This window comes from Anolis carolinensis, chromosome 5, assembly GCF_035594765.1.
Source record: "Anolis carolinensis isolate JA03-04 chromosome 5, rAnoCar3.1.pri, whole genome shotgun sequence".
In the NCBI taxonomy this organism is placed as follows: domain Eukaryota; kingdom Metazoa; phylum Chordata; class Lepidosauria; order Squamata; family Dactyloidae; genus Anolis; species Anolis carolinensis.
The window spans coordinates 193,987,479-194,005,143 of record NC_085845.1 but is presented as its reverse complement, the minus strand read 5'-3'; the positions used below and the strand labels follow the sequence as shown (position 1 = coordinate 194,005,143).

The 17,665-nt window shown below is 39.5% G+C and overlaps 1 protein-coding gene across 2 annotated transcripts; it reads left to right on the top strand.

The window, feature by feature from the left end:
* Positions 1-2,771: 2,771 nt before the first annotated feature.
* cmas (cytidine monophosphate N-acetylneuraminic acid synthetase) lies at positions 2,772-17,489 on the top strand. 2 transcript variants are annotated; one of them, XM_008110332.2, is made up of 8 exons: positions 2,772-3,031; positions 4,881-5,023; positions 5,330-5,482; positions 5,877-6,010; positions 6,987-7,081; positions 8,732-8,903; positions 10,673-10,826; positions 13,666-17,489. In XM_008110332.2, exons 1-8 carry the CDS (start codon positions 2,826-2,828, stop codon positions 13,863-13,865), a joined length of 1,257 nt encoding a protein of 418 aa, XP_008108539.1. In that variant the 5' UTR covers positions 2,772-2,825; the 3' UTR covers positions 13,866-17,489. The 2 variants fall into 2 exon arrangements, with proteins under 2 accessions (XP_008108539.1, XP_062839288.1); XM_062983218.1 differs by having other exon boundaries at positions 5,327-5,482.
* Positions 17,490-17,665: the final 176 nt, after the last annotated feature.

Genomic DNA, 17,665 nt, shown 5'->3' with positions numbered 1-17,665 from the left:
CTAACATCTCTCTTTTTCAATTGCTTTGAAAGTATCCCATTTTCTCTTTTGGTTTCTCCTTTTGTCCACTGCTAACTGAGGGCCCTTCCACACAGCCATATAACCAAGAAAATGAAGGCAGATCATCCACAATATCTGCTTTGAAATACGTTACCTCAGTCCACACTGTCATATAATCCAGTTCAATGTGGGTTTTATGCAGCTGCGTGCAAGGTGCTTTAAATTGTTGCAGACTTGATTTGCTTTTAACAAAAAACAAAACCCAAAATGCATAAACCAGAGGAAAATCCATCATCCCTTCTTGTAGCAATATGTCAGGCCATAGGAAACACTGCCAGTTCTAAGTAACATTGAATCATAAAATCAATTTTTTACAAAATCAAGATTTTTTAAAAATAAGAATTTTATATTCCCACAATAGAGCATCTTTTCTCACCCTTATTTCTTGGGAAACAGTCAAAGTTTCCAGGAATCCTATCTCCTTCAACTATTTTCTTAGTCCTAATGATTCATTGTTACATGTAGTAATAATCTATGTAATTATTGTGCCTCAAGAAAATGGCCAAATGTTGGCTCCAGTCTGCACTTATGGGAGTTCACATGTAGCAATATTATCAAACAGACATTTCCATGATGGATGTAGGAACACAGCATGTCTTTCAGAAAAAGGGAGAAACTTTCTTTATTTCTTGCTTGATTTACCATCAAAGATGTGAAAATGACTGTTTATCACAGACTAATACCCCTTCTACATTGCTGTACAAATTGATTATCTGATTTGAACTGGATTATATGGCAGTGTAGACTCATATAATCCAGTTCAAAGCAGATAATGTGGATTTTCTGCTTGGATAATCTCCGCTGGACTGGCCACATTGTCCGAATGCCTAATCACTGTCTTCCAAAGCACTTACTATACTCCCAACTCAAGAACAGGAAACAGAATGTTGGTGGACAGGAAAATAATAATAATAATAATAATAATAATAATAATAACTTTATTCTTATATCCCGCCACCATCTCCCCAAAGGGACTTGGGGCGGCTCACATGGAGATGAGCCCAACAAAGCATAGGTTAAAAACACAGTACATGACTTAAAACAATATAAACTGAATAAATATACAACAGCATAACATACATAAAACACAACAATTACTTTAAAACGTGACCGCAAGTACTTAGTCTGTTGATGTTCCTACACACCTGTACAAAGTATGTCTTGTATTTTCCCCCAAAATACTTTGTATTTGAATAAGCCCACTGAAATCAATGGGATCTAAACAGTAATTTAGTCTAATTCGTTTTATAGATATTCTAGTTGGGAATAACATTGGATATAGTTCAGTTAAACTAAGTAAAATCTTTTATTAAATCTTTTAAAGAGATTTAAAGATGGGCCTAAAGCCAACCTTAAAAACTGTGGCATAGACGTCGAGAACTGTGAAGCCCTGGCCCCTGAGCGCTCCAACTGGAGGTCAGCTGTGACCAGCAGTGCTGTGGAATATGAAGAGGTTTAAGGGAGAAACATGCCAAGAGGAAGGCGCATCAAGCCAACCCTGACCAGGATCAGTCTGGAAACCGATGTCTTCACTGCGGACAAACATTCAGGTCAAGAAGAGGGCTCCACAGCCACCTATGTATCCACCACCAAGACACTACACCTGGAGGACCATCATCCTCAAACCACGAGGGATCGCCTAAGTACGTAAGTCAGTGTAGAAGGGGCCTTAGGCTGGATCTACACTGCCCTATATCCCAGATAAACTGGGATCAAAAATTGGACTATATGGCAGTGTAGATCCAGCAGGGTGATTGGATCAAATTGATACCTATTGATAAACCTATTGAACCTATTGATCCTTGCTTCTAGTGTTTGATTCAAAACAGTAAATAAAGAACCCCACTCGGAAACAGGAGAACTCCAGACAACACGCAATCAAGTGCTTGACAACAACCTACCAAAGAGAGGATGCCCCCAGGCAGCAACCGTCAGGCTTCATGGCTACTCAATGCTAATCAAGCTGGCTAATTGCAACATCCACACTTGCTTCAGACAAGGGTCCTTTCTCCCACCCTGGACATTCCACAGATATATACATTCCACTTGCTGCACTGCCAGAAGATACAACTGGCCACAGATGCAGGCGAAAAGTCAGGAGAGAATGCTACTGGAACATGACCATAGAGCCCGAAAACCTCACAGCAAGTTAAAAGTAATGATGTATCAGGAACAATGAAAGAGATCCTCCATATAGAGCAGGCCTGGGCCAGCTTGGGCCCTCCAGGTGTTTTGGACTACAACTCCCACAATTCCTAACAGCCGATAGGCTGTTAGGAATTGTGGGAGTTGTAGTCCAAAACACCTGGAGGGCCCAAGCTGGCCCAGGCCTGCTATAGACTGTGACTGGATCACCACACAGGTGACTTGAGAAGCAGAAACATGACAAAATATATAACCAAACAAACTAACAAAGCACAGATTTTTGCATTTTTCCATGAAAGGCAGCCGCAAGAATATATAATACGGTCCTCAGATGTGGCCAGGCAGCCCTCTGCTGGAATTAGACATTACTTCAGGCGCAACCCATTATAAGTCCACAAAAATGGCTTCCCTATAGAACTACTACTCCCAGGATGCTTTGAGGCAGAAAGTCGCCTCAAAGTACATGTCTGGGCGTGATTGCGTCACCGCTGCGTGAGTGGGTGCTGCAGAGAGACAAGTTTTCCCTCATGGCCACGACGGTGCGTGACTGCGTCACCGCTGCGTGAGTGGGCGGGGCCTAAGCGGGGAGTGACAGGTTCCCGGTTTTCCCTCAGAGAGTCATGGCTGCCGCCGCGTCTGCTTTGCCTGCTCCCGCCTTCTGCCGGCCGTCGGGAGACGCTGAGCGGCCGCCTTCGCACCTGGCAGCATTAATACTGGCCCGCGGCGGAAGCAAAGGCATCCCGCTGAAGAACATTAAGCTCCTCGCAGGGGTCCCGCTGATTGGCTGGGTGCTGAGGGCAGCCCTCGATTCGGGCGTCTTTCAGAGGTGTGCGCATGCGTCAATTTCCCCCTCCCGCTCTTATTCAAAGGGGTTCAGTTCTTTTGTTGCCAGGCTTGACTTCGGGGTTACAGATTGACCACCAGAATTGCATACATGGCTGAGACAGTGGTAGTTGTGCTTTCTGTGCACGAACATTGTTTCATGCATATATATATACACACACACACACATATATATAACGTTCAATACACTTATTTTGAAACTATTGTATAATGTGTATATGAAGGGTAAATGAATTTGTGGTTTACATTCCAAGATACCTCATTAAGCATTCAAAAAAACATTATATGCAATTACCTATAGGCTACCTGTATAAATTGTATATGAAGGGTAAATTAATTTGGGGTTTGGATTCACACAGTATCTCATTATGCATTCTTATTTAGTATTACCGTGTTTCTCTGAAAATAAGACAGTATCTCCCAAAGATGCTCTAGGTCTTATCTTCAGGGGATGTCTTATTTTTCCATGAAGAAGAATTCACATTCAGTGGAAATACAGGAGTTGAAAGCAATATATAATGGCTCAGTAATGCGCTATTATTGAAACAGGTGTGGTTCCTCTGCCTTTTCTTTGCAGGATTTGCAAATCCGTTTGTCATTTTTAGACAATTGCATTATAAGTACACTGTTTTAAGCTCTCACAACCGGACTGTCCTGTATTTGTTTTGCTTTCTTGTTGATAGATAGGTGGCTGAACGCCCAGAATTGGCTTCATTATTTGTGTTAACTCTGAAGATACCAGTCACATTTTATTTCCTTTCTATCCAGTATTTGCTGAGTTTGGTTACAGGACATCCATGAATACTGAAATTTGTGGATGCTCAATTCCCATAATATACAATGGCATAGTAATATAGTGTTCCTTATATAAGATGTTAAATTTGTGACATCGTTAGTGGGAAGAAGATGAAGATGATACAGATATTGTATTTAGCCAGTAACCTGATGGTATCTGATAATATCCCCAGGTGAACACATGTTCCATGACAAACCTGTGACATTTAAAATCCTGACAGAAAAAAATTAAGAGAGGTTTTCAGACTTCTTTGAGAGCTAGATGTCAAAAGACTATAGTTGCATCTACACTGTAGAATGAATGAGTGCAATTTGACACGACTTTTACTGCCATGGCTCAGTGCTATGGAATCCTGGGAGTTGAAGTTTCTCAAAACCTTTAGCCATCTCTGCCAAAGAGTTATGGTGCCTCACCAAAATACAACTCTCAGAATCTGGTAGCATTGAGTTATGGCAGCGAAGTGATGTCAAACTGCATCAGTTCTGAAGTGTAGATGCACCCAAAGTGAAATAACATTGGATCTTTTCAGTCTTGAACATTTATGTTTTCAGTAAAAGCCTCTCTGTTGGAGTTATGGTTACAATGCTACATCTCGCCTTTTAGAAACATACTTCACTGATTCTTTTGAGGCTTCCTTGTTAGTAAGTAAATACTCATGGGATCAGCCTATGTGGCCTTTCCAGTTTATTCAGCTCTTTTATTTGATGTGGAAATTACTATTATATCAATTTCCTTCTATGGTCCTAACAATATAATTGGAAATCACATGATGGTCTGTTTACAGATTTGCTATGCATGATGGGTCAACTGCTATCCTCAATTAACAGAAGAATGATTTGTCATTAGATTCTTGGCAAACTCATTGCTGCTACCATGGCTAATAGTGAAAAAGGAATATAGACCCACGGAATCATTATTCCTCGTCTTCCAATTTCTTAGATTACAAGGTCTATCTTATTTCTGTCTCTGAGTAAGCATCAGCCTTAGTCCTTCTTTGTTTGTAAGACTGGTACTTGTTGTTGTTGTCTCCAAACAGTGTTTGGGTTTCCACGGACCACGATGAAATTGAGAAAGTGGCCAAGCAGTTTGGAGCTCAGGTTCATCGAAGGAGCTCAGAAGTGTCCAAAGATTCCTCCACCTCCATGGACGCCATTGTGGAATTTCTCCAGTATCATGACGGTGTGGTTTGAATCAATATAATCATTCTGAGGGTTGTTAGGAAATATATTTATAAACACCAATGCCCGATATTAAGAAAGCACTGAAAAGCAGAGCTTGTAAACATTACTTTGGGGGATTCCAGTGTCTTTTGGGCAACATGTTTTAGACCAGGCATGGGCAAACTTTGGCCGTCTGGGTATTTTGGACTTCAAAACACCTGGAGGGAGGCCTGAAGTTTCCCCTGTCCTGCTATACACATAAAAACATCCAGTGTATTTTATAGTCTTTATTTCCTCTGTGTTATTCTCCTTTCTTCCCCAGAAGTTGATGTTATAGGAAACATTCAAGCAACCTCTCCCTGTTTGCATCCCACCGATCTTATCAGAGTGGCCAAAATGATCCAGGAGGATGGGTTTGACTCTGTTTTCTCTGTTGTGAGGCGTCACCAGTTTAGGTGGAGCGAAATCAAAAAAGGAGGTATATCCACGTTTCCAACTGCTTAATGCTACTTATATTGGGGGAAAGGAGGGATATTAATAGAATAATATCAATAACTACCATCTGTTGCTACCATTGCAACTAATGGGAACATAAGCCAATTAAAAATGGGTAAAATAAAAACCATTTCAAGGTGACAATTACAACATGATATGTGAGACATAACTAAGTGTTGCAAGCTCGAGGGACAGCAGAATTGAAGACAGATCTAGCATGTTTGGGAAGACAATACTATGCCTTAATGGTTGTGAAACTGGAAATGATGTGTGCTGTCCCTCCCTTTTGAAAGATCAGAAAGGCATGTAAGATTTCAGCAAAGCATTTTTGCATTTCATTTATTTGCAGCATATTCCCCCACTCTCTTTTTGTGTAGTGTGTGACGTGACTGTGCCACAAAATCTGAACCCGGCCAAACGGCCACGGCGCCAGGACTGGGATGGAGAGCTGTATGAAAATGGGTCCTTTTATTTTGCCAAAAGAGCCTTGATTGAAAAGGGGTATTTGCAGGTTGGTGCTGGCATTAATTACTGTTTTTATAAAAATTCATATATTTTTTTCTACTGTGGGCATAGAGATCTAGGCTAGTTTTGAGACTCCCAAGTGATACAGTTATCCTTTCAGAACTCTTTAATGTCATGTAATACAAGGAGGGACCAGAAGAGGGGTGTCTAAGCTTTTTTTATACCATTTTCTTGGGGAGAGGGAAATCATTCAAATCCCTCATTTTAAGCTTAAACATTAAAGTCAGATGTTTGGGCTTTAAGCTTAAAGAGTTTTAACCTAAAATATGCTGTATTTTTGGTCCCTGCCTTTTGTTCCACTTAATGCTGGAATGTGACCTTATCCTTCCTTCATCCCAGAGAGTTGGGGGATGCTGTCTGCTGCTGGAGAATGGGGTGAATTAGAATATTTTAAGCTCTTTGCAGTTCATGAATAAATGAAGTATGATAGTAGACTGACTTGGGCAGTTTATTTAATGGCATAGTGCTGGGTAAGCCCTGGCTTCAGATCCTGGGGTTCTACCCCAAATAAGCAATAAAATAAACTTTATATAGAATGTTACAAAAGCAGCAATTGAGTAACAAAAAGCTAAGATAGTCATGCAAAGTTGCCAACTGTACACATCATGCTTACTCTTTGTGTCTTACTTCATTATTTTAGCTGTTATCATATCAATAGAATGTGTTGAGATGTTTTGGAACATAGCTCAGAATGTTTTGTACGTATTTACCTAATTTGAAATTCTTAGGTACTTGATAGTGTTTTCTGTAACTAAGCAAACTGTTTTCTTCAACATGACTGTCCCTCAATGAGGTCTTTCTGACTTTTCTTCTTCAGGGACTGAGCGCATCTTCCTGCTATTTTGCACACTTGTTTGTACCCCATAGATGGTGAATGTGGAACACCTGCATGCTAAGCAGCCCAGATCATCCATCAGTTTGTTTCAGTAAAACCAGTTGATGCTTCTTTTAATTTTGCTTAGGGTGGGAAAATGGCTTATTATGAAATGCGTGCCGAGCACAGCGTGGATATAGATGTTGACATTGACTGGCCGATTGCAGAGCAAAGGGTCCTGAGGTAAAAACGAAAACAGATTTTCTTATTTATTGTGATAATTCTCCCCTTTTGTAATTTCACAGTGCCAATTTATTCAGTTGTCAGAATTAATTATATGTTGATCCAGAATTCCTAAATCCAAAATACTCCAAAATTGTCCATTTAGATTGAGATAGCAATACCTTTGCTTTTTTTTTTTAATGTACACAGACTTCGTTTCATTCACAAAATTGTATACAACTATCTTCAGGCTGATTTAATGTGTACGAAACATAAATGAATTTCAAGTTTAGATGTGGATCGCATCTCCCATTATATACGTATATGCAGATGCAGGTGTTCCAACATCTGAAAGAAACTGGGCTAGACAATGCTACTGTTAGGTGGATTGATAACACTATGTAACACAATTTTTGTTCCTGGTTTATAAATGTCATTTCCTAATTGGTTCTATCATAAAAATATGGAAAAAATTATTAAACTGCAGATTTTTTTGTGGGACATCCTGAAGCACCTTTTGCCATAGTTTTTCAATGAATAATATCGAGTCCCAATCAATTCAACATAGTTTGTGGCAGTCACAAAAACAAAGTTTCTGGAGTATAACAACTACTTTCAAAGTAAGTACCGCACAATTAAACAGGAAATAACACTTTCAAACCAGGAACAGATTTTTTTCCAAGTATTTTTGCATAGTGTAGTTGGTTGACCAATCAAACCCAAAGGGTGCATTAACTGACTTTATTCTAGAAAGACTGTTGGGGTACTACAGGGTTATGTCCTAGATCCCTTTTCAATGACTTTGATGACTGAATATCGGACATGCTTATTAAATTTTCAGATAACACCAAATTGGGAGGGATAACTAATACTAATAACTAATGAAATGCATTTCAACAGGGAGTAGTATAAAGTAATGCACTTAGGTGTAACAAATAAGATGCCTGGATATAGGATGGGTGACTCTTGGCTTGAAAACAACCAGTGTCATAAGTAGACCATAAGTTTAACATGAATCAACAATGTGATGCCGCAGCTAAAAAAGTCATTACAGGCTGCATCGATAGTAGTATAGTATCTAGATTGAGAGAAGTAATAGTACCACTTTATTCTGATTAGGTGAGACTTCACCTGGAATACTGTGTCCAGTTCTGGGCACCACAGTTCAAGAAGCACATTGACAAGCTAGAAGGTGTCCAGAGGGACTGACCAAAATGGTGAAAGGTATGGGAGCCAAGCCCTATAAGGGATTCGGGTGTGTTTAGCCTTATGAAAAGGTTAAGATGGAAATCTTTCGATATTTGAAAGGATGCCATTTTGAAGATGGACCTGTCTTGATTTCTTCTGCTCAAGAAACCTAAAGAAACAGATTCAAACTGCAGGAAAAAGAGATTCCATCTAAACATCAGGAAGAAATTACTGACAATAAGAGCTGTTTGACAGTGAAATTATGCTGCTTTTGAATGTGGTAGGATCAGCTTTGGCAATTTTGAAATAGAGGCTGGATGGCCATCTGCCTGGAGGTATTTAATTGTGTTGCATGACAGAACAGGTTTGGACTGGATGCTCCTTGGAATCTCTTCAACTATGATTTTATGACTCTTGCTTTCCCAGGGCAACTTTCAACACATTGTCCACCCTTATCTACAATTGCTCTACCCTTGTTTCCAGGTATGGCTACTTTGGTAAAGAGACCCTGAAGGAGGTGAAACTGCTGGTTTGTACTATTGATGGATGCCTCACCACTGGCCACATCTATGTTTCAGAAGATGCGAAGGAGATAGTTTCCTATGATGTCAGAGATGCTGTGGGGATTAACTTGCTTCAGAAAAGAGGTGTTGAGGTACTTTTTTAATCTGTTGCATTTGGAATGATTTACAGGGTATTTCTGGAAGAAGTTGTCATTCATTTAAGGAAGGTGACTTTCTAGATCTCAAGATTACAAAGGGAAGCCTCCAGATACATGGCTGGTGATGACTTTGAGACTTAAGAGTTCAGAAGAGAAGAGCTTGGCAAGCCTTTGCTGCCCTGATTGGCTAGCAGCCTTTTCTTATACTTAACTGAAGAGGAAAAGATTCTGTAAAACAGCTCCCCAAACATTTCATGTTGGTGACAGACCTTTTAGACATTGATCATTTCATGACACAGTAATTTAGTTTCATTAGTAAACCAGAGGCTAAACCAACCCCTTATATAATATACAGACACATATGTAAACTATAATAAAATGTATGGGAACACAACACATCTTATGAAAACCTTTCATTGACATGCTTAAAAATATAGGATTGGCCTATTTCACATATACGTACTCTTTATATTTGTGTGACACACCTAAACACTGGGGTTGACACACTAACATGTCCCGACACTCAGTTTGGAAAACTTTGTCGTAAAATATACAGGTGTTAACAATTCAGCATTTGTAGTGCTAGGGTAGTTTTGGTTTCTGATACATGCATTTTACAAGGGAGATTGGTATTATTATCTCCGTATTTGCAAATAGGATGGAGCTGGGGAAGATGGGGATAATTTATCTCAAACCCTACAGTGAAATCAATAAAATTGGAACAAAGGCATGATTCGAACTAGGCTATTTCTTTGTTCTATCATAGGAAACACAACCAAGTAATATGCATAATATATTTTGAGCACTAAAAATTTCAAGGCTTAAACCCGGTTATTAGTCCCAGCTAGTATTGTGTAATTACTGCTACTGTTATGTGCTTTCAAATCAACTCTTACAGTGATCATATCCAAGTGTTTCTTGGCATGCTTGTTTCAATGGTCCCCTTCCCCTTTCCATCTCCAAAGGAGGGGAGATTTGAATCCGGGTGTCCCAAAAGTCTTGATTTAACACTCAAATCTCTACATTGTGCTAGAGCACATCCTCTGAGATAATGACACTTGTATCAATGCTTTTTTATTCAGAGGCAGCATGCTGGAGAATAATAAGAGCGGAATGCTGAAGTTCTTTTGCATCATTTTTCAGGACCTGCAGTGTGATATCCCAGCATGCTTCTGCCAGAAGTCATTTGCTCAGGGAATTTGCTATTATTCACAGTTTCACAAATCCACACAAAGTCCTGGGATATTTCTCCTCCAGATACAAGGCATCTGTTGTACTTCTGAGGAGTTCAACCGGAGTTATGTGATAGAAGATTAGCAACAGCATGCACCAACGTCTCCAGTTGTGGAGCCTTCCAACTATACTGGATTATAACTCATACTTTCCGCAGCTGGTTAGGATGAAGGGGTTGTAGTCCAAGGAACCATGAGGAGAGTCAGTTTGAGGATGGCTAATGAAGAATTTCTTTCAAAAGCTATCTCCTCTAAAATCTAGGAAAAAACTTGAAGGCACACAACATTAACAATTCAGTGTGTCACTGAGATTAGATCCCTCATGCATGAATTTGCCTATCATCAACCAGCTCTACATTCCATAGTTGCTTCAGTTGATAATGGTACTCTCTTACATGATAGGGAAAGACATTTTCAATATATATATCATCATTTGGTGTCTCTCTTTTTGCTTCCATCGAAATCCTTCTGCCCTACCAGGTCATGTTCAGTAGATGTTTGCTTTATCTGATTTCTCTTTGTTTTTTCTAGGTGCGGATGATCTCTGAGAGGAAATGCTCGGCCAAGATGCTTTCTGCCGTGACGCTGGATTGTGTTATGGAAGTCAGCGTGACAGACAAGCTACAACTTGTAGAGAAATGGAGGAAGGAAATGGGGTTGTGCTGGAAGGAAGTGGCATACTTAGGTTAGGTTGTCCTCTTTCTCCTTTCCTAAGTGGAAGCCAATTTCCATTCTTTATTCATTCTGTTCTTTATTAATTCACATCTTGGGTCCAGACTGTGTGGAAATTCCCTAGAAAATCCAACATGAGTTTCAAGATTAGCAGGGGACGGCTTTTTGCCAGATATGGGAAAAAAGAGAGGATTTACGCAAATAGTACACACAAGTGTATCTAAAATGCAGAAGTGTATGTTGAAGACATAATAATTGTTGCAAATTTGCTCAGGCTATCTTAGATTTATATATAACTAGCTGTGCCCGGCCACGCGTTGCTGTGGCGAAGTATGGTGGTATGGGAAATAAAGTATTGAGGAATTGGTGGTAGTTAAGGTCAAGGGTAAAGATTTTCCCCAGACATTAAGTCCAGTCGTGTCTGACTCTGGGGGTTGGGGCTCATCTCCATTTCTAAGCCGAAGAGCCGGCGTTGTCCGTAGACTCCTCCAAGGTCATGTGGGATGACTACATGGAGCGGCGTTACCTTCCCGCCGGAGCAGTACCTATTGATGCACTCACATTTGCATGTTTTTGAACTTCTGGGTTTGCAGAAGCTGGAGCTAACAGTGGGGGCTCTCTCCGCTCCCCCAATTCAAACCTGCGGCCTTTCAGTCCAGAAGTTCAGTAGCTCAGCGCTTTAACACGCTGCGCCATCAGGGGATATTATTTCCTAAAGGCTGTGAATATACAATATTTCTGATTGGTTTTTTTTGTTTGTTGGAGGCAAGTATGAATGCTGCAATTAGGAAAAATGATTAGGATGTAATGGCCTTGTAGCTTTAAAGCCTGGCTGTTTCCTCCCTGAGTGAATTTTTTGTTGGGAGGTGTTAGCTGGCCCTGATTGTTTCCTGTCTGGAATTCCCTTGTTTTCAGAGTGGTGTTGTTTGCGATATTTTATGTGCTTCTACTGTCTGTGGCCCTGAGAAAACAGAGGATTTGCCAGACTTTGAGGATGGGAATACTTTGTTGGGAGGTGTTAGCTGGCCCTGATTGTTTCCTGTGTGGAATTCCCCTGTTTATTTACTGTCCTGGTTTTAGAGATTATATTGTTCTGCATTATTCTATCCCAGTAATTATTTCATATTAAAGAAGAATCTCACTTATCCAACATTCGCTTATACAATGTTCTGGATTATCCAACGCAGTCTGCCTTTTCATAATCAATGTTTAAATTCATTGTGATATTTTAGCGGTATTTTTGTAAATACAGTACAGTAGAGTCTCACTTATCCAACATAAACGGGCCGGCAGAATGTTGGATAAGCGAATATGTTGGATAATAAGGAGGGATTAAGGATAAGCCTATTAAACATCAAATTAAGTTATGATTTCACAAATTAAGGACCAAAACATCATGTTAGACAACAAATTTGGAAGAAAAAGTAGTTCAATACACAGTAATTCTATGTAGAAATTACTGGATTTATGAATTTAGCACCAAAATATCACGATATATTGAAAGCATTGACTACAAAAATGCGTTGGATAATCCAGAACGTTGGATAAGCGAGTGTTGGATAAGTGAGACTCTACTGTAAATACTACATAGCATTACTGCGCATGGAACTACTTTTTCTGTCAAATTTGTTGTATAATACGATGTTTTGGTGCTTAATTTGTATAACGATTACCTAATTTGATGTTTAATTGGCTTTTCCTGAATCCCTTCTTATTATCCAACATTCACTTATCCTGCTGGCCTGTTTACGTTGGATAAGTGAGACTCTACTGTATATTTCTAATCTTATATTATCTGCTCAGAACTGGATTATCTGAGGCCCCTTCTTCACAGCTGTATAAAATGCACACTGAAGTGGATTATATGGTAGTGCGGAGTCAAGATAATCCAGTGCAAAGCAGATAATATAAGATTATAAATGGGTTATATAGCTGTGTGGAAGGGCCTTGAGTCTACACTGCCATATAATCCAGTGCAAATTAGATAATCTGTGGAAGAAGACTCAGTGAGGCCTAAATCTGCCTGTCCCCTAACTGAAACCTGGCTGTCCCTTGGCTGGTTGCTAGGCAACCAAGTGGGCAGAGATTAGCCCTCTAAACTGGCAGCAATTGGATAAAAAAATTATTGCTCTCCCTCTAATTAGGACTTTATTTTTCTTTTCTTTTTGTTGTATCAACCTTGAGGCATGGATGATGGGTTGTGTTGTCAAATTTTGAGGTTGGGGGGCCTGTACTTTTGTTGTTTTGTGAATTGCCGTGATGCCATCACTCTTTTATATATATAGATGTAGGTTATATAAATATGGATTGTCTTAAGAGGTGTGTTTGAATATTGTTATGCTTTTGATGTAAATAATTTGCAAATACTTGCACTTAAATAAATGCATGCAAAACCCAAGTGAGATATCCAACACTGCACAGTTGTTGCAACTTTATATTGCTTTAAGGACCATGGCTTCATCCTATGAAATCCTTGGATTTTTAGGTTGGTGTGGTGCTTAGAATTCTCTGGTCTGCTCCTCTGAACTGTATACAACATTAAAATGAGCCGCATAGAATTCTAAGTACCTCATCAAACTTCAAATCCCAGGATCCAATGGCAGTTAAAATGGTAATAAAAGGCTGTAACAATGTAGTGTTGATTTAAAGCAATCCAAGGTGCCGTAAAGTTCTCTTGCGCAAAATGCACTGCGCCTGTGTTTTCTAGGTTTCTTTTCTTGCCTTTTGCTGCTAACACTTTTAAATGCAACACAGTGCTTAACAAGTAAATGGTTGAGCTTGTAGTTGTCTGCTGGCTGTGTGCTTAAAAAAAAAACCTGACCGAATGTGTTGTGACATCTCTCTCCTTGTAGGAAATGAAGAGTCCGATGTGGAGTGCCTGAAGAAAGCCGGTATGAGCGCTGTTCCTGCCGACGGTTGCCCAGCTGCACAGAAAGCCACGAGCTACATCTGCAAATGTAATGGGGGCCGTGGCGCCATCCGAGAGTTTGCCGAGCACATATTTCTCCTAATGGAAAAGGTGAACTCAGCCGGAAAGAAGCCACGATGTTAAAGGCCTAAAGCTGGGTGAAGAAGTCTTTTGATTCCATTTTGTTGGTCGCTTTGTTTACTCGTGCCTTTTTAAAAACATTTTGGGAAGTCAAGGGGCAATGCCAGGAATTATTTAAAGCATCCATTTTCAGGCACTTTAACCAAATAGTCAAATGTCCTCTGCCAGATCTTTGCTGGTATTCACAGCCAGCCAGTTGAAGGTAGCCTTGTTCAGTATAATCCCACTGAAATGTTTGTAGCATCAATGCCCATCCTTTTTCTTGGAGGATTCTGACATTTTGATTTTTAGAAGCAGTTGCATGATTCTGCCATGGACACAAGGCTATGGTGCAAGGAACTGATACTTTCCTCGCAGAGAATGGTCTTCCCTCTTCCACGAAGCAGTAATACAAGGGCATTTTAGGAATTGTGCATCTGCATCAGGTTATATCTTAAGGACTCCCAAAATTGCAAAAGACTGAATCCCACCCTTACTTTCATTTGAATAGATGTTGCGGGATGTCATTGCTTAGTGACAGAGCACATGTTTTGCATGCAGAAGGTCCCAGGTTCTAAGCATAAGCAAGATTGGTGATTGAATTTTTTTTTCATAATTTTGGGGCTCCAGCCCTAACCAATGTAGTTGGGGAAGATGGGAGGTGTGATTGAAGCTGCTGGAGCTGGTGATGTGAAATAGCCAATCACCAGAACATGGATATTTCCTCAGTTTGAGCTGCATCATTCAGAATCATCTAACAAATATGGCCATGCTGTTTGGTGAATTCCCAAAAAGCAACCTTTACAAACTCTGCCTGAGATTCTGAAGAGTCTGTTAGTCCTGGTTGTTCCATGGATTCTTCACTATGTCTTTAGTCATCAAATCTGATGTTCTGCTTTCTGGCTTACCCTGTCCTTTCACTCTTATTTACGAGCCTGTTCGTGCAGTCAGCAATCATTGAATATTTTCCCCTTGGAGTGTACCATTGGGGTGAGGGCTGAATATTAGAATTCTGAAAGAGCTATTCTTCCAAATAGGAAACAAAATGCATTTTTCCCAGACATGCTATTTGTTCAATTCAGGAGGGTGGCAGTGGAGAGCTGTTCAAGCAGTTATGAGAAAAAAAAATCAGATAGTCAATCCCTATAGAAGAAGAACAGGCTAAAAATTCAGGTGTTTCTCAAGGCTATACCAAACAAGAGGGTGGATTTTTCAGTGCCACTTAGTGTGTAAGGTAAAGGGAACTCTAGGCTAGGGGTCCCCAAACTAAGGCCCGGGGGCCAGATGCTGCCCTCCGAGGTCATTTACCTGGCCCCCGCCCTCAGTTTTATAATATAATATATTGTATATACATATAATATTGATAATAATATTATAATGTAATACAATATAACACTAATAATAATACCATATAATAATAATATTAATTATATATTCTATATTACATATAATATTACTAATAATATTACAGTATAGTGGTATAGTTCAATAAAGTAATATATAATGCTAATATTGTGCTATGCTAATAATATAATATATTGTATGTACATATAATTTGTAAGCCACTCTGAGTCCCCTTTGGGGTGAGAAGGGTGTGATACAAATGTAGTAAATAAATGCAGTAAATAAATAAATAATAAATAAATACATTTTAGACTTAGGCTAGCCCAAAGTCTGAAATGACTTGAAGGCACACAACAACAACAACAACAACAACAACCCTAATTAACTTGACTATCTCATTGGCCAGAAGCAGGAGCACACTTTCCATTGAAATCCTGATAAATGTATGTTGGTTAACATTATTTTTATTTTTAAATATTGTATTGTTCTTTCATTGTTGTTGTTTTTGCACTACAAATAAGACATGTGCAGTGTGCATCGGAATTTATTTGTATTTTTTTTTCAAATGATAATCCGGCCCCTCAACAGTCTGAAGGATTGTGGACCGGCCCTCGGCTTAAAAAGTTTGAGGACCCCTGCTCTAGGCCTTCCAGAGATGTTCCAACTCTCATCCATCCATCATCCCATCCATCATAGTCCAGTATTGTGGATGTCATTGGCTGTTAGATTCGAGACATTGTAATCCAGAAAAGTCAGTTTTCCAATCTCTACCAAGCCCAAATGTTTGGAAGGCCAAATGTTCCCCACCTCTGGTTTAAAATCTATTTGAGGTGTTTGCTATCTGCTGCCTATACAGGATACCTGGAAGGCTATATTGACATGTTACCACAGGAGGCATAGGGTTGGAGATTGATCCACATGCAGTTCTGAAATAGTAAGCTGGATCCATGCTCCCTGTGTGTTCCCTAACAAATTGACTGTATTTAATGTTACCTAGCATTTAGTTCCTATTTGTGCATATATTCACTCTGCATTGGAAATTGATATATGAGGCTTGCTTTGTAGTGAGTCATACAGAGATAACACAGAAGTACTAGCCAAGGATTGGCAATCTGCAGCTGTCCAGGTTTTGGACTGCAACTCCCATCAGCCTTAGCAAACGTTAGCCAGTGATGAAGGGTCATAGGAATCAACCTAAAAACATGTTGAGGGCCACAAGCTACCTTTCCCTAGGACCACATAGGCACCATGGAGCTCTTTCTAAGGGAGGGCAATTCTAGTTAACAATCTTAATGTTATCACTGTTTGGTACTGTGCTGGGACTTTGCCAGAAGGAACGGGGCACATTCCATATTTAATGCTTCTGATGAGTGCCCTCTTTATCAGATGACTGCTATAATTCTTCTGTTTTATATTTGTTTTAAATTGCAGTGAAATATCGATTGTGATTTTTTTTTGTTTTATAATATACTTTGAGACTCTTGTTTATTTTTTCCTACATGTTTGGAGTACAGATGGGAGGCTTTCTGAGGTTCAAAGCAGTGTAGTCATTTGAGTGTTGGAATGCAATTCTGGAGACCAGGGTTCATTACCTCACTCAGCCATGAAACCCACTGGGTTATCTTGGGCCAGTGATATGCTCTCAGCCACAGAAGAAGACAAGGGTAAATATTCTGAAGACATTTGCTCAGAAAACCTCATGACCTTAGGGTTGTCGTAGGTCAGAAACAACACAACAAGCTCATGTGACGGAATAATAAATAAAAAAAACTTTATTTATATACTGCCCTATCTCCTCAAGGGACTCAGAGCCGTGTCCAGTATACCAGGAAATATACAATTCACGCTCCATAGAAAATGAACACATTGTGGGAGGTGCTAAGGCTGGAATTCTCCAAACATGTAGAGTTATCTGTTGATTCCAGTTCCAACTATGCAATCAATTTAGTTTGGTTTTGTTTTGCTTCTAACATTCAGGTTTTTCAACATATTTGGGGCATCCTTATATAAACCAGAATGGCTGTAAACATGAGTAATGGGGCAGGAGGAAGACAGAAATCAATAGTTAACCAGCTTGACTACTCAGCACTTAATCTTAGGACTGAATTATCACCTGATGTAATCAGAAGAAAAATCAACAAGAAATTGCCTAAACAAATTCTTAGGGACTAATAAATGAAGGAGTTCTACTGAGAAAAAATGGTGTCAAAGAAGAGGGTTTTTTACTGATTTACTTTGTGGATTATGTAGATATTGGTGGTGAAAATAAATTATAATAAAGCTGTTTTTATTTTTAAAAAAGAAGTTTGTGTTTTTTTTATAAATTCAAATACATATGTCAGGTAATTAACATAGCAACACTGCCTAACACTTTGTTAGTAACCTGAATCCTATCACAGTAAACATTTTGTGATTCAGCTCTACAAGAATGAAAATGTGGAGTGTTATATTGGAATTTGTGAGAATCATCTTGAGGTTAC

What these genes read in the sequence shown, in the direction of transcription:
- cmas (XM_062983218.1), top strand. Translation starts at nt 2,826, where the DNA reads ATGGCTGCCGCCGCGTCTGCTTTGCCTGCTCCCGCCTTCTGCCGGCCG. An exon ending in TTCAGAAAAGAGGTGTTGAG is followed by an intron (nt 8,904 to 10,672) that starts GTACTTTTTTAA and finishes TGTTTTTTCTAG; the next exon opens with GTGCGGATGATCTCTGAGAG. An exon ending in GAAGGAAGTGGCATACTTAG is followed by an intron (nt 10,827 to 13,665) that starts GTTAGGTTGTCC and finishes CTCTCCTTGTAG; the next exon opens with GAAATGAAGAGTCCGATGTG.